Source organism: Zingiber officinale, chromosome 4B, assembly GCF_018446385.1.
Source record: "Zingiber officinale cultivar Zhangliang chromosome 4B, Zo_v1.1, whole genome shotgun sequence".
Taxonomy (NCBI): domain Eukaryota; kingdom Viridiplantae; phylum Streptophyta; class Magnoliopsida; order Zingiberales; family Zingiberaceae; genus Zingiber; species Zingiber officinale.
In genome coordinates this window covers 109,136,564-109,162,241 of record NC_055993.1, presented here as the reverse complement: position 1 = coordinate 109,162,241, position 25,678 = coordinate 109,136,564, and the positions used below count along the sequence as shown (strand labels likewise).

Below are 25,678 nucleotides of genomic sequence, written 5' to 3'. Positions count from 1 at the left end.
TTTCCGGAAACAAATTAGGAAGTTTTAATTTGTTGATTGAAACTCTCCTAATTTGTCTTTTTGAGGTGGCCGGCCATGATTAATTGATTAAGGAATTTTATTTAATTTTTCTTAATTAATTGTTGTCAAGGAAAGTTAAGGAAATTTTATTATAAATAAATTTCCTTATTTGCCAAAGCCAAAGAATATAAAAGAAGGGGTTGGGGTGTCTTCATGAGACACAACTTCTATTATTCTTCTTCCTCTTTTCTTCCTTGGTGTGGCCGGCCCCTTCAAGCTTTCTTTTCTCCTTATTGTGGACGAACCTCTTCTTCCTTTTGGAGATCAAGTTGTGGCCGGATACAAGCTTGGAGAAGAAGGAGAGAAAGCTTATATCCCTTGGAGCATTGGTGGTGTTTTCTCTTCATCCTTGGAGGTGCACTTGAGTTGGCCGAACCTAGCAAGGAGGAGAAGAAGGTGCTTTGGTGGTTTCTCATCTCGGAAGATCGTTGCCCACACAACGTCCGAGGTTAGAAGAGGAATACGGTAGAAGATCAAGAGGTCTTTCTAAAAGGTATAACTAGTAATTTTTCTTTTCCGCATCATACTAGTTATTTTTGGAAATAATACCAAATATAAGAGGCTTACGATTCTAGTATTTCGAATTTATTTTCGATGTAGTGTTCTTATGTTTTCTTCTTTTCCTTGTGATTTGATTGTTCCTTTCGGTTAACCTAAAGTTATTTTAGGAAATTAAATATTAGCTTTCCTTAAAAGGTTTTGTCTAGTCGGTGGTGGTTGTTCCCATATCCAAGAAGGTCATGTGCCTCGCCACGTCAGTACTGGGAACCAATTATGGAAATTAATATTTAATGGAATTAATAACTTAGGTGATTTGGATCGAACGTGTTAAGTTCCGCAGGAGATCCAAGTCTAAACCTAAAAGAACAAATAGATTAAGTTTTGGATCAAACGTGTTAAGTTCCGCAGGCGATCCAAAATTTAATTTAAAAGAACACATGGTAGCTAGGAAAAGGTTCAGACCTTTGTACAAAATTTTTGTACAGTGGAACCATTAGGTTTTCCGAGTAGCAACCAACAGTTTGCCCATCATATGTCATGACATCATAGTTATTTATTTGTTTTTGCATTCATGTTTTATTATGAAAAATATAAAAATAGTATGTCATATCATACATACATCATGTAGTTATAGGAAATTTTCTTTTGAAAATTATTTATCTTTGATGTATGCCATAACATTTTCATGCATCAGTTTATTTCTTGCAATTAAGGACTAATGGCATTCACTAACAAGTAACATCCTGGGTGGATGCTCATAGTTTCAAAAATGCCTAGGTAGATATGCATGATCCCTAGTTTAGGGCAAAACCAAGATTTTACATCTCATCAAAGAACTATAAGGTAACTTGTATGTGATTTCGTACACATTAAATACAAGTGAGATGTTAGGATGATGAACAAAACTCAAGATGTTGGTTTAGTGCATTCTTTTGAGTTTTAAGTTCATCAAAACACATAGTTATATGTTTTCCAATCATTGGGAAAGCTAATGTACAAGTCATGTGCATTAAGCCCAAGGAACATGGTTGGATATTGGTTTTGAAAATGATTTTAAAATACTTTTGGAAAACCTTGGTGAAGGCTATCTTTTGATAGTAATCATCATTGAATAGTTAGGCACAAACTTGGAAGAAAACACTAAAGTTTTTACAAGTTTTCAAGTCTGTGCCAATCTTTGAAAATATGAAGTATTTTCTTAGAAAACTATTTTTTTTCATAATAATATATGCCCTAAATAATGTCTACAACGATTTTCATGATTTTTAGAATTTTGTAGAATTTTCTAGGGGTTTCTGAAGTTGACTGAAATGAACTTTCAGCAACTTCAGACCTTCAATCGATCTCCTGATCGATTGAAGGGTTTCAATCGATCGGGCGATCGATTGAGGGTGTGTTTCTCACAAGCAGAAGCTTGCTAGATCGATCCACCGATCGATCCGCATGGTTTGAATCGATCCATTGATCGATTGAATCACTGATTTCAGCTGGGAAAGCTTGTTTTCAGTGATTTAAACCATTTGTGGTCTAGGTAACCATTCATAATCCCTTGGAACACATTTGCACTCATTTAGGGGGAGTTTTTATGATGAAAACTAGGATGGATTGGTTGAGGAAGACTAAGTAGAGGTTTAGATTGAGGTTTGGTTTCAATATTGAATTTTTGAATCTCAAAACTTATAAATTTGGGTTTCCTAAAGATTTAGGAGTTCCAAGTCATTGTTGGTGCAATGACAGAAGTTACGGTCATGTCTTTAGGGGGAGTTACTCTTTAAGGACATGAAAATTTATTTTTCATACACCTTGGAAGGTGGTTAACCTTCTTTCGCGGAAATGCTCAAGGTTGTATATTTGAATACAATGGAGAGTGGATATCTTCATTGTTCAAGTGGTATATGCTCAAGGATGAGCATTTGATAAAAATAAAGGGTATGAGACCTTTATTTGAATCGTGTGTGAACATACCAAGTGGTATATGCTCAAGGATGAGCATTAAGAATAATGAAGGGTATGAGACCTTCGTTATTGAGTTGTGAACAACGTTGGGTAACTCTTCAGGGGGAGAGTTTTTTATGTATGTCAATAGGGGGAGAATGTGTGGTTAAGTTAGGCTTTCATTACCTAAAGAGGAAGTTTGTTCCCTCTAGAAAAGGGGAAGAATGAAGGGAACCATCAATGTGTGGTTAAGTTAGGCCTTCATTACCTAAAGAGGAAGTTTGTGCCCTCTAGGAAAGGGAAAGAATGAAAGGAACCCTCATTCATTATATTGGCATGGGATTAGCCTAACTTAAAGGTATTGTTAAACATCAAAAAGGGGGAGATTGTTGGTGCAATATTCCCTAGGTCAAGGTTGACCTGATTGACTAAGCTTGAGTTGACTCAAGCTTGAGTCTTGATGTTTGAGTTTCGATATTTGACAATACATTGAGACAATACATGGAGACTGACAGGTCATGGAGATTGCAGGTGCAATCGTTCGTGTGGGAAGTCCTGGTGAGTGAAGCTAGGCAGATGAAAATCCTAGTGAGTGAAGCTAGGTGAAAGTCCCGTTGAGCGAAGCCGGGCAGTTGAGAAGTCCTAGTGAGTGAAGCTAGGTGAAAGTCCCGATGAGTAAAGTCGGGTAGTTGGGAAAGTCCTGGTGAGTGAAGTCAGGCAAGTGAAAGTCCTGGTGAGTGAAGCCAGGCAGGGGGAAGTTCCAGTGAGTGAAGTCGGGCAATGGAAAGACCTGGTGAGTGAAGCTGGACACGAGGAAATCCAGATGGGTCAAGGGTGATCGGACATCTGGTAGAAGGAAGTCCAAGTGGGTCATGGAGGACCGGACACTTGGCACGAGATGATAAGTCCAAGTGGGTCAAGGTTGACCGAACACTTGGCACAAGGAGAAAGTCTAGATGGGTCAAAAGTTGACCGAACTCTTAGCGGTCGTAAGTCCAATAGGGAGTTGGCATGGAACTAAGAAGTTCGGACGTAGTGAGCTTCCGAAGGCCATAACTTTTGACTCGGATATCGGAATGAGGTGATCTTGGATGTGAAACGAAGCTAATTTCAAGCTCTATCCAGTTTTCTACTTTTCAATCAATTGACCAATCTATTAGGGGGTTCGATCGATTGGTCAATCGATTGGGTGACGTAAATTTGCGCAGAAATGGGCTGAATCGATTGAAACTTCCCCAATCGATCGGTCAATCGATTGGGAGAGTTTTTGAGCGAACAATGAGCTTTTAAATCGATTAGTTGATTTGAAACCTCCAATCGATCGGCCGATCGATTGGAGCGCTGGAAATCGCTCGAAAAGCCTTGAATCGATCGGGTAATCGATTCAGGGCGATTCCAAGAGCACAGAGGCGCTCTGGATCGATCAACCAATCGATCCAAAGTCTCCCCAATCGATTGGGAGAAATCCAATCGATTGGGATTCAACCGTTGGCGCGGATAAAGCCGTTGGCGAGCGTTTTTCTGTGTAGTTCTTCCTTGATTCTTCTCTTGCGACACAGCAGCTCTCCACAGTTTCTTCTCCACTCTACCGCCAGTTCTTGAGGGGTTCTTAGAGCAAGGTTTGCTGGTGATCCAAGATCAAGAGACGGGCTACAACAAGAAGTTAGGGTTAGGGTTTTCAGTGCATATCTTGTAAGCTTTTGCTTGTATTTTGTTTTCCCTTTCCTTACTTCTTGTATTGAAAGTGTTGTAAGGCTTCTCCACTTTCGGTAGTTACCGTAAAGGAGTGTTTTCATAGTGGAGGGTGCGTGAGTGTGTGGATTCTTGGATTAGTCACCTCTTGTTGAGGTGGATACCAAGTAAATCCTAGAGTTAGCGTTGTGTGTTTGTTTCTTTGTATTTTTCGCTGCATATCTTTGAAGAAACAAGCAACGACGAGCACGATATCACGCCGAGCTATTCACCCCCCCCCTCTCTAACTCCATTTTCGGTCCCAACAGAAGGTTTCCGGTTCTCTCTTGCAATAGACAATCGACCTAGGACTGAAATCTATACCTAAATGTGATCAACTAGGGATGAACCTATGTTGTCCTTAGACGGGCTTGCCTATCACGTGTGTTCCTCGGATAATCAACATAAGAATTCATCTCTCATCAAACGCATCTAGGTATAAAGATTAATGCATAAATCTATCCTACCCCCTTGAATGACCCTATTTCACCTTCAAGATCCTCCCTCAAACGTCCTTACACGGGCATGTTCCTGTCACGAAGATCCCTCAGAAAATCGGATGAGGAATTACCTCTACAAGATCCACAAGATATCAAAATATTCAATCAAGCATGGTAATTGTCCTAATCACAACAATCCACACGAGATCAAATAGATACAAAAAGGACAAAATCATAGAAATAGGAAATTGGTAAATCCACAAGAGTTTGCATACAATCACATTAATTACATTAAACAAGAACAATGCATCAACAAGTCATTGAATAGAATCATGGCAAAAATTTACATAGTTTTACATCATTCATCACATCACAAATACTCCCTACATCCTAGATCTAGAGATCTACTCCATTGCAAAGGAAGAACAGACCCAAAACATAAAGAAAAGCATACTTACAACCTAGATTCAAGAAGAGGGGCCGGGAAGAAGAGATGCTTGCCGATGATTCCGATGTCTTGGGGATGCCTCCTTGCTCCGGAGATGGACGGATCTTCAATGGATGATGGAGAATGAAGCTCTAGGGTTTCCCCCTAAGGGGAGAACCCTTCCCCCAAGGAGAGGGATGAAGTCCCAAATCCAAGATCTCAGATCTCCCTAAAGAATGGGGATCTTGACCCTTTTATACCTCCTCCAAACTGCCCAGGAAAATCAGGAATAAAGGGGTCCGATAAACTGGGGTTTTCACCCATTATACCAGGTTTTCTTGTGATTCACCCTGAACCAAAGTTATAGTTCTTGAAATTATATTCAATCTGATACTTGGATCAAGCCCTGGCTCCAACCAAGCCGAAAGTTATGGCGGTTCAAAGTTTGGTCTGCAGTTTGGGCGGAGATCCAGTTGAACCCGAGGTTGGGAGGCACGGCCGTGCCATTTAGCACGGGCAGACAAATCTCTCTCTCCCTGTTGGACCTGAATCAAAGTTGTAGATCTTGAAGTCAGCTACGTTTAGGCATAAAGATCATCTAAAAACTCCAATTGAGCGTAAAGTTATGGCCGTTTTACGAACGGTCTGCAGTCTGCCCAGAATTCAGCACAGCTCTGTTTTGACGTGGCACGGCTCGTGTTCTTCGTCACACAGCCATGTGGGATCCACACGGCCTCACACGACTTCTTCTCTGGTTGAGTCACATGGTCGTGTGGCTCACACGGCCGTGACCCTTTTCTTCTCTGCCGAGGCCACACAACCGTGTGGATTCACACGGCCGTGACCTTTCTCTCCTCTAGAAACTTGGCACGGCCGTGTGTTGCTCGGCCATGGGAAGCTTAGCACGGCCGTGTGGGACACACGGCCATGGCCTTCTTTACATCTGGTGTTGGAGCACGATCGTGCCATTTGGCACGGCCAAGGCATGATATGGCCACACGGCCGTGTGGCATACACGACCCAAGCATGAATTCTTCCGGAGTTGCTCCTGTGTGCGTTTTAGCTTCATTTTTGCTCCAAATAGCGTCCTATCAATCAAAACAAGCAAAGAGCATATCTCCGAACAAAATATAATGGAAGTATGACATTACAATGAAATAGGGTATAATAAACATAGATTATATCAATGAAATACAAGTAGATGTGCGTCAAAGCATGCATAAAAGTGTATATAATCTATGCACATCATTGGTCGAATTCTCCTTTTATAGCCCACTTCAGGCACCTGGTGTAGGACCGTTGCGGCCGGCTGGAAGGGGGTTTGTTGGATATCCTGCAACAACAAAAATATGACCTAACTTAACTTGTTTGATCACATCAAAACACTTTAGGGTTCCAACACCTGGAACCTCTTCGAGCGCTCCCAAAGGGATGACGTGGTGTACTCTTATTGAAACTCGATCTGCAAAAGTTATCCACCTCCAGGCACCTGGACCACCCTGAGCGCCTAGACCGTGATGTAGGCCCGCCAATCATCATGCTCCAACTCACTGTGAATATTGATTTTTGGCCGTTTGGGTGCCTGGAGCAACTCTGGGTGCCCAGACCACCATTTTCTGCACTTTTATTTTCTACAAAATAAGGTTAGTTCAGGCAAATAAGATTTAAAGAATGATAAGTTTTGACAACCTTCAGACTGTCCGGTTCTAACTTTGAGTTTCATTGAAACTCTAGATCGGACTGACACCAACTATTCCCTCTTTAGGGAACACATTCTCACCTACTTCGCTCAGGAGAAATTACCTTTTGCTATATGGGTCCTCCATATCATCTGAACTTTTGCTCAGAGTCTGAGACTTCAGCACTTCATGTTGAACGTCCGATCCATGACCCATCCAATCTTCCACCTAGTGTCCTCGACCTTTAGGATTTTCACTTAGAGTTCTCGACTCTAGGATTTCTCCCAAAGTTCTTGACCCACCAAGACTTCGCCCAGTCCCCCGGACCAGGACTTCGTTGCTTAACCACAGCTAGGACTTTCCACTTGCCTAATCGCAGCTAGGACTTTCCACCTACCTAATCGCAGCTAGGACTTTCCTTTGCCTAAGATCACTTAGGACTTTCCTACACACTTAGTCACACTTGTTAGATCACAAGATAACTTAACTTTGAATTCCTTTGTCATTATCAAAATACAGGTTAGATCGTCTGGTGCTCCCTGTACCAACATTTTATACTAGTCTTTTGTTATATTTGAGAGGTATCTTACAAGAAATTACCTAAGACATTGTATTATTTATTTAATAAATAAAATTTACTATTTGAGTGTACATTTTATATGTATGTGATTTGGTTTTAAACTCAATTAATAAAGTCTATAATACAATGCATAATATGAGAAAAATTATGATTGAATCATAATTAGTGGGTATCTCATCGTGTATAATTATGTACATATTAAAATCTTTTATAGTCGATGAATTGAGGAGACTGGATATTATTAATTATGTGAGACTAGCACATGTTATACTCTTTGGTTTATCCAAGCAGTCAATCCTCGCTGGCTGAAAACTTTGGAATGTTGAGCGTTAACATGTGGATGCTAGTTATGGTAATTAGTTCATCGGATATGACTTGCTATGAGATTTCCTATGGTTCTTTATATGTTAATGAAATTCTCATTGCAGCTCAAGTCCAAGTTTTCTTAGACTTAAGGTATTCAAGTCATCTTGATCATGAAGGCTTATACTTTGACATCTTAGCAAAATATCTCCTAAAAGGTGTAGGTCTGGGATAATTGGGTATAAGTTATATGTTTGAAAATATTTGAATAACCTACAAATGATTAACCACTCCTTATAATAAGGAGGCGTATACTCTATGATCTCTTATCAGAATTATTACTCATAAATCTTTGACCAAAGTAAATGTTAAGAAAATGGTCTTTTTGGACATATGTTTTGAGTAACTAGAATCCATAGGACAATGAACTATTACTTGGACTAGGTGTAATGTAGTCAATCTAGCGGGGAATAACACATAGACCATGCCTTGAATCAAGTAAGTATAAGATGCGTGAAAGGAACAAACACACTAATAACTATAACTGCTGAAATGTTCAAAATTTATTCTAGGATCAACTATAATTTTTTGGTTAATTGAGGATCATGATGTATTGTTAGATGTCACTCATGATTTGTTCATAATTGATGGTCGAGAATGAATGATCAATATAATCGGAAACATATTAAGTTACACATACTACGAGTATATCCAAAAGATATAAAATAAGTTTAAAAATAAGATTCTTAGATTAAGAGATATTAACTCTAGTAGGATCAAACGAAGGACAAATATGAAAAATATTTGTTAAGCTAGAAGCGTTAGTGGGTCACTGCTCTTGTAGGCGAGTTGGATCCACTATGATTTAGTTATGAATCAAAATTTGTTTGGTTTAATTATGAACCAAATTGATTTGATTTTTGAACCAAGCCTATAGCAAGTAGATTTTTGTTTTTTGATTTGTAGACGCCTTGCATTTACATTGGTTATGATATCTTTATGTTGTGTGGTGTATGATGTCTCCTTGCGTTAGGACTAATCCTAGATTTCAAAAGGTCTAATGTAAAAAAAAAAAAAATTAAGCCCTTTTTATTCATATAAAAAGTAATAAAATTGGTACTATAAAAATAATTTCATTAATATAACACAGAAATTAAATTTATGTTTAGGGATTTTAAGGTTTAGAAAGATAGAAATAAGAAAAGGCTTTAACGAGAAAGAAAATGTTTGCTCGACTACTACGTGCATATTTTTTTGACATTTTTATAAAAAAATTCATAATATTTTAGAATTTATAATTATATATTTTTAATATTTTTCTAACATTATTTTGTGAGCATTTACTTAAAAATATATAAATAATTATTAAAAAATGGGTCCTTCCTTTTTAATTAATTTATTTTTTGGTGAATGAATATATTTTGCTAACATTTACTTTAAAAAATATTTTAAAAAAATGGGCCAGGCCAGAGGTGGGGCCTTGTGCGACAGCAACCACCTTGACCACCCTATGGTCGGCTTTGCTTGATACACTTGTCACTTTCTTTAAATACTCACTCTTGGCTCTTTGTTGATAGAACATCTTCTTTGCCCTTCACAAGGAATGTAACCTTCCTCAAAGACCCATAATCATTTGAAACCCCATTGCCAGCCAAGAGAAATTTTTGTGGTTCTTCTAGTTCTCCTTTCGCCTTTTCCGCTTGCTCTGAAATGTGTTGGTAATAATTCTTATCAAGAGATCTCAATTTGTTTTTCAATCTTGTAGTCTTTACCCTTAGGATATATTGAGCATTCCCATCAACCAATTCTTCCCAAGCGTTAACTACCAAGTCTTGGAACCCTTTGTGTAATGTCCACATATTGAAGAACTTGAAAGGACTATTCAACCCTTTCTCTCTTTCCAAGGTGGAGACTATGCCACATGAATGATCTGAAAGACACCTGGGAGCCATGAATTCCGCATAACTCTCATAATCTGTCAAAAGCCAATTTGAGTTGACAAGAGCTCGATCAAGGTTAGAAGTTACTGTGCCATTGTCCAAGTCAACTTACATCCAATCGATCGAAGATCCACCAAGCTATAAGCGTGTATGAACTGATATAGATCATGTGTCTCATAATGTGACTGGTTGTCCACCCTCCTTGTCTTGCACCGTCAAGATAGTGTTGAAATCGCCCATAACAAGCCAAGATTCAAAAATATTCTGGCCCAATGCCATAAAAGAGCTCCATAACGGTCGTCGTGCCATAATAGAATGAAGTCAATACACAAACGTAACAAGAAAGCTTCGACACATAATACGGCATTGGACACAATTAATGAGCATATTGTTCCTCCATAGCTATCGCATCCAAAGAAACCCACTACAAGTCCCATAGTAGTAAGATACGACAACAGTTAGACAAACTAAAATTATTAGCTTGCCCTATACTTGCAAACCTCCACCTCATGATCGAATCTAGCAAAGAATCTATGAGCTTTGTTTCAAGAAGAGTCATAACTCGAACACCTTTGTGCTTGAGAAGATGAGGACCCCCCACTCCCCCGAGAGAGAGAGAAACCTCTTATGTTCCAAGCTGCAACTTTCATTTGCCACTCATGCGGGATTCTCACACCCATAATTGTCCGTCACTTTGCATTGGCCATCTACCTCCTGTGATGTCCTACTTGTGATTGTATACATAATTTGTAAGTAGTTTCTCCACCTTCGATAAAGTTTCAGAAAGGAGAAAATCTAGTGGATGGGCACCTCCTATACTTAGGCTTTAGACGTATTACCCTGGGGGTTGGAAACAAAGTAAACCATTGGTATAGATTGAGGTTGATTATACACTTAAAGATGAGGGTGTTGGTGCAATCAACCTCTATCAAGGTTGACCAAGCCTGAGTTGACTCGATTTGAGTTTTAATATTTGATCAATATGTTTGTTGACTAGAACGAAGAGTTAAGAAGATCAAAATTGATCAAATACTTGACGATGGAATTGACAAGAGAAAATTCTAAGTGGATCACGATTCACCTGATACTTGGCGTCGAAAGTCTAATAGGGAGTTGACATAAGGCGTGAAGTCCCAGTAAGTCAAGGTTGACCGAATGCTAGGTGATTAGAAGTCCAACAAGTAATTAGCATGAGGCATAAAATCTTGACTGGTCAAGGTTGATCGAATGTTAGGCAACGAGAAGTATCGACAGGTCAAGGTTGACCAGATATCAGACAAATGAAGTCCTAGTAGGTTGAGGTCAATCGAATACTAGACAATGCTATAATTCAACTTAGTTAAGGCTAAATCAAGAGTATCACTCAACTGATGAAGATTCTAGGGGGTTTCAACATTGTGAACAGTGCATCAGTCGATTGTGAATAGCATCAGTCGACTGTAAATATTGACTTTTGTAAATACCTTATGATAGTTTTGATGTAGTCAACCAAGTTAAGTTAGATCCTGTGTATTTGATCCTTGTGTCTAAGTATACATGAGCTTAGGAATACAAGAAGTTGAGCGGAAGACGTAGCTAGCAAGAAGGATTACACAAAAAAGGAGCTAATGGGTTCGGTACATCCGAGGGACAAGATGCTACATAAGAGTACACTGGTGGATAAAAAGGATGTGTATGTCGTTCGAGGGATGAGAAGCCGACGAGAAAACCTGCTCGAGGAGAAGGTCGGAGTTAGGTTTGGTGAGCTCAATTCCGGTTGGCCGGAGCATCACCCACATAAAGAAATCAGCTAAGAAGATGTTTTGCCTTATGGAAGGCGCCTTCCAAGCCATGGAAGGCACCTTCAATGCGAAAGTGCTTTCCAGCTCATAGAAAGCGCATTCCCTAGCCGTTACCCAAGGATAATGTTTTATCCTCAGGGAGATAAAGTTTATCCATTGGAAGGTGCGTTGAACCACTTTGAAGGCGCCTTCAAGCTACGGATAATATTTTTCAGGGGCTATAAAAAGACTCCTAAACCTAGGAAATTAACAACAACTAGAACTACAACTCTTGTAATACTTTCCTAATATTTTCTTGAGCTTTTTCAATGATTGTAAGAGGCTTCTCTGCCTGCAATGAAGAAGATCTTCTAGTGCCTTTCACTTCCTTGAATTAACAACCACCTAGGTTGTAACCAAGTAAAACTCTGACCACTTAATTTCTTTTAAGTTGTTTAGTTTAGTTTTATTATTGTTATTTTAATTGCGCTACTAACCGAATTAAAAGAACAAGAAAGTTTAGTTTTATTTTGTAGGCAATTCATCTCTCTCTTGTCGACTTCGCTACACCAACAAATGGTATCAAAGCCAGAACACCTCAGAAGGACTAACCATCGACTGAAGTACCAAGACGATGGTTGGACCAAGCATCTATCCATTGAAGTTCGAGGGAGAATTCATGACATGGAAGAAACACAAGGAGTTATTTTTTAAAACAGACTTTGAATTACTTTTAATAATTAAATATGGCTTTGTATCTCCCAAGGACCCACAATGAGGTGAAAAAGAGAAATACCAATAGACTAAGAAGGGGCAAATAGATTTCGTAGCAAATGTATGAGCCGAATTCCATCTGCTAAGGGTGCTACTTTTGCAAGAAATCAACAGAATTGATGCTTACGAATCAACAAAGGAACTTTGAGAGAAGTTCCTAGAGCTACACAAATGAACATCCAAAGCCAAGCTCATAAATCGAGATCTGCTTCAGAACCAACTGACCAACCTCCGGTAAAAGAAGGAGTCACTAGCACAACTGTACACCAAGCTAAAGAAGTTAATAACCGAACTTACGAATCTCGGAGAACAGGTAACAAACAAAGATTATTTAAGGTATGCCTTAAATATTTTCCCTAGGACACAAGATTGGACGTCAAATAGACACTTATTATATTTCAAAAGATCTAGAGGTAAGTACTTTAGAACTTCACGAATCTAGATGTACAAAATTGAAAAAGGAGCTCAGTCATAACATTGCCCCTAAGGCAAGAATAGATAATCAAGACTCCTAAGCATCCAACGACGAAGATGAAGTGATGTTATTGGTAAGAAAATTTAATAAGTTTATTAAATCTAATAAATTTAAGTTGCAAACAAAAAAAATATTTTTGGAGCACAAGGAAGGTCCGATGCTACAATTGTAACGAAGAAGGGCATCAAGGATGATTGCCCAAAGTTAAAGACGAAGGAGAAGAAGAAAGAGCCAACCAAATCGAGGCACAACAATTTAAAATATACATGGGACGAGTCATCGTTGAAGTCAAAAATTAAAGAATATGTCGGACTAGCCTTATTGGTGGACTACCAAGGAGAAGATGAAAATAGCTTAGAAATGAGCATCGATGAAGAGGGAAGATCCTTAGAAGAAAGCTACGATGAAGGTGAAGCATCAGAACACGAAATAAGTGAGGTACATGCACTATCTCTCAAGCAATCTTTTGAATTTATGAAAATAGTATCTAAGAATATAGTACAACTAAAAAAAAGATAATGCTAGGTTAAAATTAAACTTAGCAAATTCATGACCATTAGATATATTTAATAATTTAAAAATAAAAAATAAAAATTAAAAGTACAAATATAAAAATTGAAAAATGACCATGCATATTCAAATAATTTAAAAAAATTAAAATTTAGAAATTCTGGTAAAATTAATTGGTACATTAGAAATCATCAGGGACAGATCAAGAAAATTCCTAGGAATTATATACTACCGAGACTTTTAGTAAACTCAATAGGAAGGAACCTATATTAGATTTAAAATCCTTTTTAGATTAATTTTTTTAAAAAAAATTATGTTAAAATAACTTTTTGAGTAATTTTTCTCTAAGGTAATCTTCTTTACTCATAATCTTATCTATACATTAATTTACTTAATTTAGTCATTTTTATAAAATCATTTATTTCATTTATCTTCCCGTCATAATTTTTGCCAAAAATTTTTTTTTCGTAAAAAGTGAAAATATGATCTACTAATAGTTTTTTTTGGAATTTTTTTGACCGTTGATTTATTTTCTATAAAAAATATTAACAAAAATTATATTTTGAAATTTAAAATTATTTCATAAATTTAATTTTTAAAAATTTTATTATTTTGTGATAAAAAATAATATTCTTTGTCAAAGAAAATATTTTTGTAATTTTCTGACCAATAAATCATTTTATATGAATTTATTAACAAAGATAGTATTTTAAAAATTTTAAATAATTTTCATACTTATTGTTGAAATATTTTATTTTTTAGGATAAAACATGATGTCTTATATCAGAACAAATTTTTTTAATATTTTTAAATTTTATCTGAATTATTATGAATTATTTTCTAAAAAGTTAATTTTTAATATTGAAAATTCAGGAAAATATAAATTCAGGAACTTTGATTTTTCTAGTATTAAACAATCTATTTTTCATATATATAAAAGTTTAGAAGAATTTTCAGTTAAAAATTATTTTTAAGATTTATCTTTGAAAATTCAATTGTTCTGATAAAATAAATAAATTTTGTTCGTTAAACTAATTTTTTTTCTGTGAATTTTTTTTACTCATATAAATTATTCTATTCAAATTTGACAAAAAGTTACAAGATTTTTCAAAATAAAAAATAATATTTTAAATTATATATGTTAAACAGAAGATTAATTTGTAAAAATAGAATATTTTTAAAAATTATTTCTAAAAAATATTAGCTTACTAATAATTCCTGTCATGTACCCCTAGAAAAACATTTTAAATTTGTCTAATGGTTTATTTTATTTTACCTATTTTTTTCTGATACGATCAAAAGGGATGAAATAAATACAAGTTAAGGGGGAGAACGAATATTTTTATTTTATTTGCTTAATTCATTGTATTACAATATATTATTCTAAGTGCAACTTCTTTACATATTCATGTAGTTACTTTTTTAACCCTAACTTTAATTTGGGTTGATGCACATCAAAAAAGGGAGAGATTGTAAGTACCCCGTGGTAGTTTTGATGTAATTAACCAAGTTAAGTTAGGTCATGTGTATTTAATCCTTGTGTCTAAGTGTGCAGGAGCTTAGGAACACAAGAAGTCAAGCGAAAGACGTAGCTAGCGAGAAAGATGGCACGGAAAAGGAGTTGACGGGCTCAATGCATCGGAGGGACGAGATGTTGCGGAAGAGTACACCGGTGGATAAGAAGGACATGTGCAGCATTCGAGGGATGAGAAGCCAGGAAGGAATGCTGCTCGAGGAGAAGGTTGGAGTTGGGTTCGGGTGAACTCAACTCTACTTGGCCTGAGCATCACCCATGCAAAGTGATCAGCTAAGAAACTGATCTACCTTATGGAAGGTGCCTTCCAAGCCATGGAATGCACCTTCGATGCGAAGGCGCCTTCCAGCCCATAGAAGGTGCCATCCCTGATGTTACCCGAGGATAATATTTTATCCTCGAAGGGATAAAGTTTATCTGATAGAAGATGCCTTAGACCACTTTAAAGGCGTCTTCAAGATGCGGATAAGATTTTTCAGGGGTTATAAAAAGACCCCTGGACATAGGAAATTAACAACAACTAGAACGACAACTCTTGTAATACTTTCTTAGCATTTTCTTGAGTTTTTTCAATGATTATAAGAGACTTCTCTGCCTGCAACGAAGGAGATCTTCTATTGCCTTTCACTGTTTTGGATTAACAATCACCTAGGTTGTAACCAAGTAAAACTTTGGCTTCTTGATTTCTTTTAAGTTATTTAGTTCAGTTTTATTATTGTTATTTTAATTGTGCTACTAACTAAATCAAAAGAACAAGAAAGGTTATTTTTATTTTGTAGGCAATTCATCCCCCCCCCCCCCCCACCCCCTTGTCGGCCCCGCTGCACCAACAACTTTAACGGTGAACAGTGATTTTGCTATAGTGACAATCAATTAATGTGTTTGATCAGTCGACTGATAATAATATATAGTAGTAATAGAAGATTTTTGAGTCAGCTACGAAACTTGACTGTTTGGGCATCAATCAACTGATGCTCGATAATAGTAGACTATTAATGGTCAAATAGAGTTGTAAGAGACATTTTGCAAGTGTTGATCAATCGACTAACTGATGGTGATGAATAGTCGACTAATAGTTAAAAAAATAGCCCAAAAGTAACCATATAAAAGAGGGCTTCAAGGAGAATTTGAGGAGCCATTTCTTGAGGGTTTGGAGATGAAGTGCTGCTGTATTTCCTTCCATCAAGAGACAATTCTAAGTAACAAGAAAGCATCCAAAGCTAAATTTTCATTATAAAGTTATTTTCACTTTCATTTTTATTTGCATCCTTGTTTCTTGTTATATTGTTGTGAAAATGTTGTGAGAGACCTCTCCGCCTCTAGGAAGTATTTGAGAAGGAGAAAGTTAGTAGTGGTAGTCGTTAGGACTAGACTTTAGACGTAGTCGCCATAGGAGGCAGTGAACCAAGTAAAACTAAATGTGTTAGCGTTATGTTTTGTTTTGTTAGCTTCGCTTCAAGTTTTTTTCTACGTAATATCATCAAAGTGATCAAAGTTATTCACCACCACTCCTCTAGCTTGCACCGATCTCAATAGAGGGAAATCCAAACAAGTTAAAGAGAACTAATGTTTGGTAGTGGTGAATTATTGATAGGTCAAGATTGACAATATGTTAAGACAAGAAGTCTTGATAGGTCAAAGTTGACCTAGGTAATGATGAAGTCTTGTTAAGGTTGATTGAATGTTAGGCAACAAAAACTCTTTGCAAGTCAAGATTGATCGAATGTTGGGTGAAGAAAGTCATGATAGGTTGAGGTCAATCAAATACTAGACAATGTGAGAATTCAACCTTGGTAAAGTTCAAATAGAAATATCAATATAATTGACTGCTAGGGTGTAGCAATCGACTAATGAAATCATAAACCCCAAATTTGGAGTTTGAGAGGGTTTAGAGGGGTTGTTCCATGATCAATCAATTGATGAGGTTGATCAATGGATTAATGGGTACACTAGTCGATTAATAAGTTTAAGCAATTGACTGATGATACTGTAGTAGCAAATGGAATATTTAAAGCTCGACTAAACAACTCAATTGATTGGCGTCAGTCGATTGGTATAGTAACAATTGATTGATGTCATTGTTGCAGCTTTAAGCTTGGTAAATTTCAAATAGAAATATCAATCGACTGTTAGGATGTAGCAATCGACTAATGAAATAATAAACCCTAAATTTGGAGTTTGAGAGGGTTTAGAGGGGTTGTTGCATGATCAATCAATTGATGAGATTGATCAATGATTAATTGGTACACCAGTCGATTGATAAGTTTAAGCAATTGACTGATGACACTGTAGTAGCAAATAGAATATTTGAAGCTCAGCAAAACAACTCAATTGATTGACATCAGTCGATTGATATAGTAACAATCGCTTGATGTCACTGTTGCAGCAGAGGTTTTTGAGTTGGTTGCGACACTCAATTATTTGGGCATTAATTTATTGGTGATGAGTAACAGTTGATTGTTTATGGTCAAACCAAAGTTGGTAAGAGCAGTTATATAGGTGTAGCGGTCGAATTCAGTGGAACAATAAACTAATGGTGATGAACATTCGACTGATCCAACGTGAAGGTTATAAAAGAAAAATTTTGAGGAGATTTTCACAGTCAATTATTGGGTGTTTTAGAGGAAATTGCAATTGTTTTCTAGTCCTTATGAGGCAAACTAAAGCATCCAAAAGAGTTTTAAGTTCCGTTAGGTAAACTTGTTATTTTTGTTACATTCATTTGTATTGTATTGTATCTTTGTTCTATTTCTGTTGTTTTATATAATAATAAGTGTTGTAAGAAGACTTTCCACCATGTAAAGTATCTGGCAAGAAGTGAGCTAGTGATGATTTCACTAGAATGGTAAATTGTGGAGTAGAAATCTAAGTTAAGGAATCCGTTTGTGTTTGTTTCCAGTTTGTATTTGTTTTGTGCATTTAGTTACTCATTAATCCACACGCACAACGCTATTTATCTCCTCTAGCGACGCCATCGATCCCAATAATTCTTACATTAGTATTAAAAAAATATTTACTACTCAATGATGACATAATCCTCGTAATGCCAACACAATTTGTGATGATTTATAAAATTATCACATTTTCCATTGCAATTTTTTTTACAATAATAATTATTTTACAAATTATCTTATCAATCATTCTATTTATCTTCACTATACAGCCTGAATATAGAATTAGCTATTTGAAAGAAGAAAAAAAAAATTATAAACTGATTTATAAACCAACTGCCTATAAAAGATCAAGAGAGTGGGGCTCATTACATTACATGTGTGAACTTATAAATTGCCTCCATTTCCCGTTGACCTTGCGTCTATAACTCATTACAGAAGTAAACCACCACCTGAAGTCAACCCTAAAATGCTCCAACCATGCACTAAAGCCATGTTCGGCGTTGAATTTCAATGCAGAAGCATGTGACGGTAAGCATGCACATAACTGATGACGCATTACTATATTTTAGTTAATCTTTTTTCTAGCTAGACTAGTGGTTTCTTCTCCCTAGTTATAAGATTGAGAATCTACATATCCACACTCGTTATTCTTCCTCGTTGACCTGTAAAAGAACGTGTGTTTCTGTCTACTTTCATCCATCAGTTGACTTCGAGCTTTCCAAGAAACCGAGTGCGGTTTGGTGGTCAAGTTCCTTAAAGTTCAGTTTTTCAGGTTTTACCGTGTTGGCTAAGAAGTCCATGCCATGGTGGCCATCGCATTCGGGCTCCTCCACCATGAAAGTCGATGCACTTTCAAACTGGAAAAGCAAAAAAAACAAAGACTGTACTATAATTCTCAGTTACTTTTTTTTACATATTTCTTTCTTCTTTCTTTTTGTCGGAGACTATGTGAGTGGGAGCGACTCATTACTTAATCAATGCTTAGCTCAAGTGTTATAAGATCTGGTACTTAGTATATTAAAAAAAGGCTTAGCTTAAGTGAATTAGATCGGAAAGATGTCTCGCTAAAGCTACAATAGCATCGTTGTGAAGAGTCATCGCTCTCACACTAGGTGTAATCTCATATCCAATGTGGTATGAGAACACATTGTGATTTAAGTATACAAGCAAAAGTTCAAGATCAACTACACATTTGGGATAGAAATACGAGCTAAGCAGTAAACATTTGACAAAATACATAAATTTGGTGGGAATACAGACCTCTCCTTTTAGTAGATTCACACATGTACTAATTAGAATGCAAAGAAATCTTTTTTTTTTTCTTTCACATCCTCTTTGATAGATATTGTAACTTTTATTAGATATTATATGTTATCAAAATTAGAATACATAAATTTGGTATTTTGTTCACAACTTTTTAGATGCTACCTAATCAAAAGAAAAGATAAAAAAAAGTGGATATTGAGCCAAAAACTCAATTAAAAGTCCAAAAGTACATCATCTTGAAATCTCTTGTGGATATGAAAGGCAAGAACATAAAACTAAATTAAATACCATATTGCAATTTTAATGAATAATAAAAAAAAATTACGTAGCAAAGGAGAGTAGATGATGTCGACAAGAGTAGTTGGGCTACCACACTGTTTTTTCAAAATGAAACCAGGGAAAAAAACTTATTGTGCAAAATTAAACAGATATAAGATCCAGCAGAAGCAATAAAACAGGTTATCAAGGTGGCTAGAAAACATCAAACAGTGCTCAATTGAACAAGGCCATGCAACTTGATTGGTATTTCTAGCAGACCAAGCATGAATCAGTTTACTGCACTATGTTGCAGGATTCATACCTTCATTCTCCATAGATTCAAAGATTTCCTTATTTTTGATCCTCCAAATCATACAAAGCCATTCATGAGACAGTCTTCAAAGAATACAGGCCTTCATTTTCATATGGGTAGGAATGACAGAAAGAAACAACCATCCGAAACAACAAATGGTTCCTAAGTCCTCTTTCCATTCGTCTTCCTTTTGTTAAAATTTTGTTATTGACAATCATCCAAGCAGCAACCTGACACTTAACAAACGCTGGAAAATAATTCTTGGCAAATAACAACTTTACTGTGCAGGGTTTCTAATATCTGCGGAAAAATGAACATTAGATGATGAAAAGTATACAACTAATGAAAGGAGGTTAAGAATGTGTTAGCTTGCAAAATTTTACTGTCATAACACAATCATACAGTGTAAATATTAGCCCTTGCCCAAAGATCGTAGCCGAATGCAATATTACTTATCTATCATATTACATCATCAATGGTTTAACCTGCAGAAGCAAATTACCAAAAGCAAAGCAGCCTAATTAGATTACAAGATGCAAAACCTTGTCAAATTCATAATAAAAGAATCAAAACTCACCTTGTCTTCCTCAAGTTTGTACCTTGGGTGGTACAACTTCCTTATGCTGCATATCAACAGACTGTCATGGACTAAAGTACACTCATGTTGCCACTGAATACTGGATACAATCGCTAAGATAAAGCTGATTTAGGTTGATCTAGCCAAAGATTACATCTAGTATCCAACCAATCTGAATAACACAAAATAAATCTGATTCAAAGCTGTTTATTAGGATATTGCTCAACACCTGGAGACCAAAGAGTAGCTCAAGATGCAATTCTAGATTACAATTTGATACAGTTCTCAAATTAAAAATCTGCAGAGATGATTCAAGTTACAAACCTTAAGATGATAAACTTGCTTGAAGCACCAAGTGGTCCAATAACTCTAGAGGCTTTATAATGCTAACAATTCATGAATAACAAAAGAAATATATATATAAGCCATGGTTTAAATATCTAAGCAACCAAGCTTTGGTCTAAATGTTTGTGTGTTGGTAGATAGCATAAATCTTGCAAGAATTAATACAAGCACTGTCAAATTTATTTCTCACTAAAGAGAATAGGCTTCCAAGTGCAAGATTCTTATTCAAACAAGAATTAAAAGAAATAAAAGTAAAAAAATAATAATTCATTCTGTATTCTGTTTAAGGGTACAAATACTACAAGAAGTTAGATTCACCAGAGCATTTTCAACCACAGGGTAAGAAATGTAATTCTGTCTCTATAAGCATTCAATAAGGGTAAAGAAAATAATACAAATAAAGCCGATTGATGCAGATGCTCCATTAGAATAGAACCTCTAAAAAAATCACCAGTAACCACCACATGAACAAGAACCTTTCTCAAAGTGATGGAAACGACTTGAATCCCTCAGTATGATCTCGTGGTCAACAATCATAGAGATGAAGGTGATGGCAGTGTGGCAATCTCCACAAATTCGCAAGTTTTTTGTAATACGGATGGGAGTTCCAGGGGAGGTGGTGAGGATGCCATATGCAACAGCAAGTTTTTCACTGTGCTCAGATAGAAGGTTACTTCTCTCTTCATCGTCCACGTCATGCAATGCAAAATCCGTCTGCGGCACATAGCCAAGGGCTTTGATTCGTTCAATCAATGAGGCAAGAAGCTCATAGATTTCTTTAGATCGCAGGTGAGATCTATCTCCAACAAAGAATGAGACAGTTCCTTTCTTTTCTTGAATCCAGCTGCACCCTGGCCTCTTTTTGACTCCTTGCTTCTTCATTAGAGATCTGATGCTGGCTACGTCTTTCCACCGCCCTGCATTTGCATAGATGTTGGACAGCAATGTGTATGCGCCATCATTTCCGGGCTCTAACTCTAGCAACTTATGGAGAGCATATTCACCAAGCTCCACATTAGAATGGATTCTACATGCACTAAGCAAGGCGACCCAAACGACAGATGTGGGCTCCATTGGCATGGTTTTTATCATCTCCCATGCTTTCTCTAAGCGACCAGCACGAGCCAACAAATCAATAACACAAGCATAATGTTCAGCTTTAGCAGCAACCCCATATTTCTTGCTCATGCTATCAAAGTATTCTAACCCCTCATCAACCATACCAGAATGGCTACAGGCATAGAGCACAACTAGGAAAGTGATGCCATCAGGAACAAACCCTGCCTTTTGCATCTCCTCAAAGAGATGAAGGGTACCTTTACCATAGCCATGCATCCCATAACAAGTCATTAGGGATGTCCAGGAAACAAAATTTTTATCTAATATCACATTAAACACAGTTTGAGCTGCATCGACATCTCCGCACTTAGAATACATGTCGATGAGGCAATTGGCTACAAATAGCATAGTGCCCTGGATGCTGTTGCGGATCACATAAGCATGTATCTGTTTTCCGAGCCGCAATGCTGAAAGGCGAGCAGAAGCCATAAGAGCACAAGATATGGTGAAAACATTAGGTACTGAGTGACTCTGTAATAACATTTGAGAGAAGAGCCCTAGTGCATCATTGGCATCTCCATGTTGTGTATAACCACCAATCATGACAGTCCAAGTAACAACTGTCCTCTCATTCAAAGGTATAGAGTCAAATAATGAGCGTGCCAATTTGAAATTCTTGCATTTAGAATACAAGTCTATCAGCGCATTTTGCACCATTAGATCCTCCGCATCACAATAACTGTTATCCCACGTAAGGAGGCATTTTCTAAGTGAATAAGCATGAGTCTCCATTCCCTGAGAAATTGCACCAACAGAAGCACATGCAGAGAGAAGTGAAATAATGGTAACAGCATTAGGTTCTGAGCCAGAGAATTGCATCTGCCTAAAAACATCCAGGGCCTCATGCCCATGTCCCCTCTGGGCATACCCAGAAATTACTGCACTCCATGTCACAACATTCAATGCTATGTTCTCCTTAGTCATTTTCTTAAAAAGCTCTAAGGCATGGTCAAAATCGCCATTCTGTGAATATCCAGTGACCATTGCATTCCAAGAAACTACATCTTTAATCTCAATGCTATTGAAAACTTTAAAAGCATCACCCATCATTCCACACTTTGCATAAACATCAATTAATGCATTACCCACAAAGATATCAACAAAAAGACAAGTTCTTATAGCATATCCATGTATTTCTCTTGCCTGAGACAGTGCCCTCAGGGAGGCACAAGCAGGAAGAATATTGACAAGGCTTATGACATCTGACCTCCCTAGACTCTCAATATTACTAGCCTTTTGTGACATCTCAGAGAACAATTCTAATGCGAGCTGTGGGTTACTACTCTTTACATGTGCTGCTATCATTGAATTCCAAGATGTTACATCATCTATTCCCCTTGATAGAATTTCTTCAAACACATGGGAAGCTTCATCCAGAGCACCACAACGGGAGTACATGGCTACCATTGAATTGCAAATAAAAACATTAGACTCAAAGCCATTGCGACAAACAACTGCATGGAGGATAATCCCTCGTCGGTACGAAGGTAGCTCTCCACATGCCTTTAGAGCAAAGGGGAAGGTGTAATGGTCTGGCCTAGTTCCCACACGCTGCATGCAGCGACAGAGTATCAGGGCATGATCAAGGTGGCCTTCCTTCACATATTGCCTTATAAGCAAATTCCACCAAAGCACAGGTGAGGGCGAGAGACGTTCCAACAAGGTGAGAGCATCAGTTAGAGCACCACAAGCAAAGTATGCAGCTACAATGCCAACACCTAATGATGGTGAAGATGACTGTGAAGTAACTGAGAGGCACGAAGGTGAATGGAGGAGACCAAGGCTGATGATCTGTTGATGCAGTTGTCTGGTGGTGAAAACTGTCTTGCAATCCTTCAACCAGGAAGCATACTGAGACAATGTTGAGGGTGTTGAAAGGTTTAATGTTGAGAAGAGTCTGATTCTGCCTCTTGAAGATGTCTTGAGGAAGCCGAGCAGATAACTACAGCTGAAACTCATAGACACCTTAACCACTCAAATAGAAGTCATAGCTCACTGCAGTCCAAATAAAGGCATCAAAAATGAATCAGCAAAAAGCCTTCCTTTCTCCCTGGAAAAGACCATTAAAAAAAATCAAATATGTTGATGCTATGTTATTGACAATGGATATACTATTGCTCAAAGTAGGCAAACTACATAATTAAAAGTTCAAACTTTTGCAAGTTCTCCATGCCATTTCTATTCAAAAAGATAAGTCTTCAACAAGAACAAGAGGAACAGATAAAAAACTAGAAGAACAAAAACTTAATATAAGTTCAAAATATTTCAACAAATAAGCACAATAGCAGTGAAATATACATCAAAAGAAAACAATCTAGCAAATACCATAGGTTCATACTTGCACTTATCTGGAAATTCAAAGCAAAATGATTGAGCATTGAAATGCTCGAAATTTATTGCCATGCCCGCAACATAGCCTGAATACTATTCTGGTAAAACCACTCGACATGCTTTAGCATGCATCAAGCATGTCAAGATGAATTCAACTAATGTTTGTTTCTCTTTTAGTTTGTTTATCCAAAATTCTAGTTTAATTGAATGTCTAAGTGATTAATTAGGATTAAATTGGTTGAGGAAAAATCAGACCTATTAGTTGGGATTTCAAAGCCATGTCACTGCAATTCTGATTCAGCATGGTAGCCAAAGAAAAATGACAATTCCACACCTTCAAGAATCATTAAAAAAAAAATGACTCTATTGTACTATTCCATAACGTTCCACCCACCAAAGACATAAGCACTAAAGTTCCAGCAAAGACACCCGAACTTGACTTGCATATTTGGGAGTGGAGTGGTGGTATGTGCTTGCTCTCCACATAGGCCAAGCTTGAGATGGAGGAACCAAAGAAACAGGCTAAAAGAAAGGGAACCCAATCAACCACATGGACCTAGCTCAAAAGGGGATTGACCAACTAATCACACTAACATACTGGTCATTTAATTAGACCATTGAATAGGTTAAACAATACATTTGGTCGACAGAAGATGTTAAGTAATATAATTGGTTTATAGACCTTGCAACAAAGCTAACTAAATCTACTAGTTCTCTAATGTAATCCTATAAACAGACAAGCAATATGAACTTAAAGGCATCCGAGTCCAATATAATGCACTTCCTCAAAAGTGAGACGGAAGGAGACCTGTTCGGCTGTTCCTTTTGGTGCTGGTCATTCGTCGTCGTCTTCGAGGAATAGTGCAGTAGGGTATGGCGCCGAGAGGTCGGAGTCGTCCACAGGCGGATTATATGACGCCGGGAGTCGGGTGGAAGGAGGCGGAGGGACGGACGGTGGTGATGGCCGAGGAGGCGGCTGGAGGAAAAAATTACTGTGATCGCCGTGCGGGTGGCGAGGCCGCGAGTTGAGGTGAGTGGCGGCGTGAGGCGGTCGCGGCTGGGTGTGTCACCTGGGTGCTCGCTCTTACCAGGGTAATGGGAAGATAGTTTTTCAAAATGCCCCAAAGTTTTACTTATTCTTCATCATACTCTTTAAAATTTTAACATTATTAAAATACCCCCTATACTTTTGATACTGGCCCCATTCTACTTGCAACAGCTTGAATTAATTTTTTAATACTCTCCATTTATTTATTTATTTATTTATTTCTAAATCATTGTCCTTCGTGACCTTTTATGAGTTATTTCCTAAGCCAGCAAATATTGAAATGTGATAACTATTTTTAAAATTAATTTAATTTTGTATTTTTTTCAAATACAATTTCCTAGAGAAATTTTCATCTACATAACAAATTTTAAATTCTAAATATGTGTAAATGTCCTAAATATATTTGACTATAATTTAATTTAGGATTTTATTATATCTATAATTTATATTTTATTTCAATTTTATGAAAAATATAGTTAGTGTAAATATTTAAGTGAGGAATCATTAATTTTTCCATTGATTTATTTTTTTGAAAAAATAATTTACTTTGCAATAAAATGAATAAGAACTTTGTCTGATTGTTCATCGAATTAATATATATACTTTTCATTTGTTTATTGTTCCACGCCGTTTAAAATTTACTTATTATATTATATATATTAACCACACAGAGCATGTTATTCAATTTATTAAATACATTAAGCATTTTTCCTTTTTTGGATAATTAAAAAAATGTATATATCATAAGCACTAGAGTACACAATAATTAAGTGCTAGAAGTGATTCATGTCTTTCGGTCAGACTCTAGCACGACGGATTTCATAGTTTTTACAGAATAAAAATGACTCATGTTGGATGAGGTATCATTTTGTCATGTA

The 25,678-nt window shown here is 36.9% G+C and overlaps 1 protein-coding gene across 2 annotated transcripts; it reads right to left on the bottom strand.

Annotated features, from left to right (window-relative positions):
• Positions 1-20,554: 20,554 nt before the first annotated feature.
• On the bottom strand, positions 20,555-24,827 carry LOC121976009 (pentatricopeptide repeat-containing protein At5g16860-like). 2 transcript variants are annotated; one of them, XM_042527981.1, is made up of 2 exons: positions 24,561-24,827; positions 20,555-23,471 (listed from the first exon to the last, which is right to left on the bottom strand). In XM_042527981.1, exon 2 carries the CDS (start codon positions 23,378-23,380, stop codon positions 20,750-20,752), a length of 2,631 nt encoding a protein of 876 aa, XP_042383915.1. In that variant the 5' UTR covers positions 23,381-23,471; positions 24,561-24,827; the 3' UTR covers positions 20,555-20,749. The 2 variants fall into 2 exon arrangements, with proteins under 2 accessions (XP_042383915.1, XP_042383916.1); XM_042527982.1 differs by having other exon boundaries at positions 20,555-23,416.
• Positions 24,828-25,678: the final 851 nt, after the last annotated feature.

What these genes read in the sequence shown, in the direction of transcription:
- LOC121976009 (XM_042527981.1), bottom strand. Translation starts at nt 23,380, where the DNA reads ATGAGTTTCAGCTGTAGTTATCTGCTCGGCTTCCTCAAGACATCTTCA.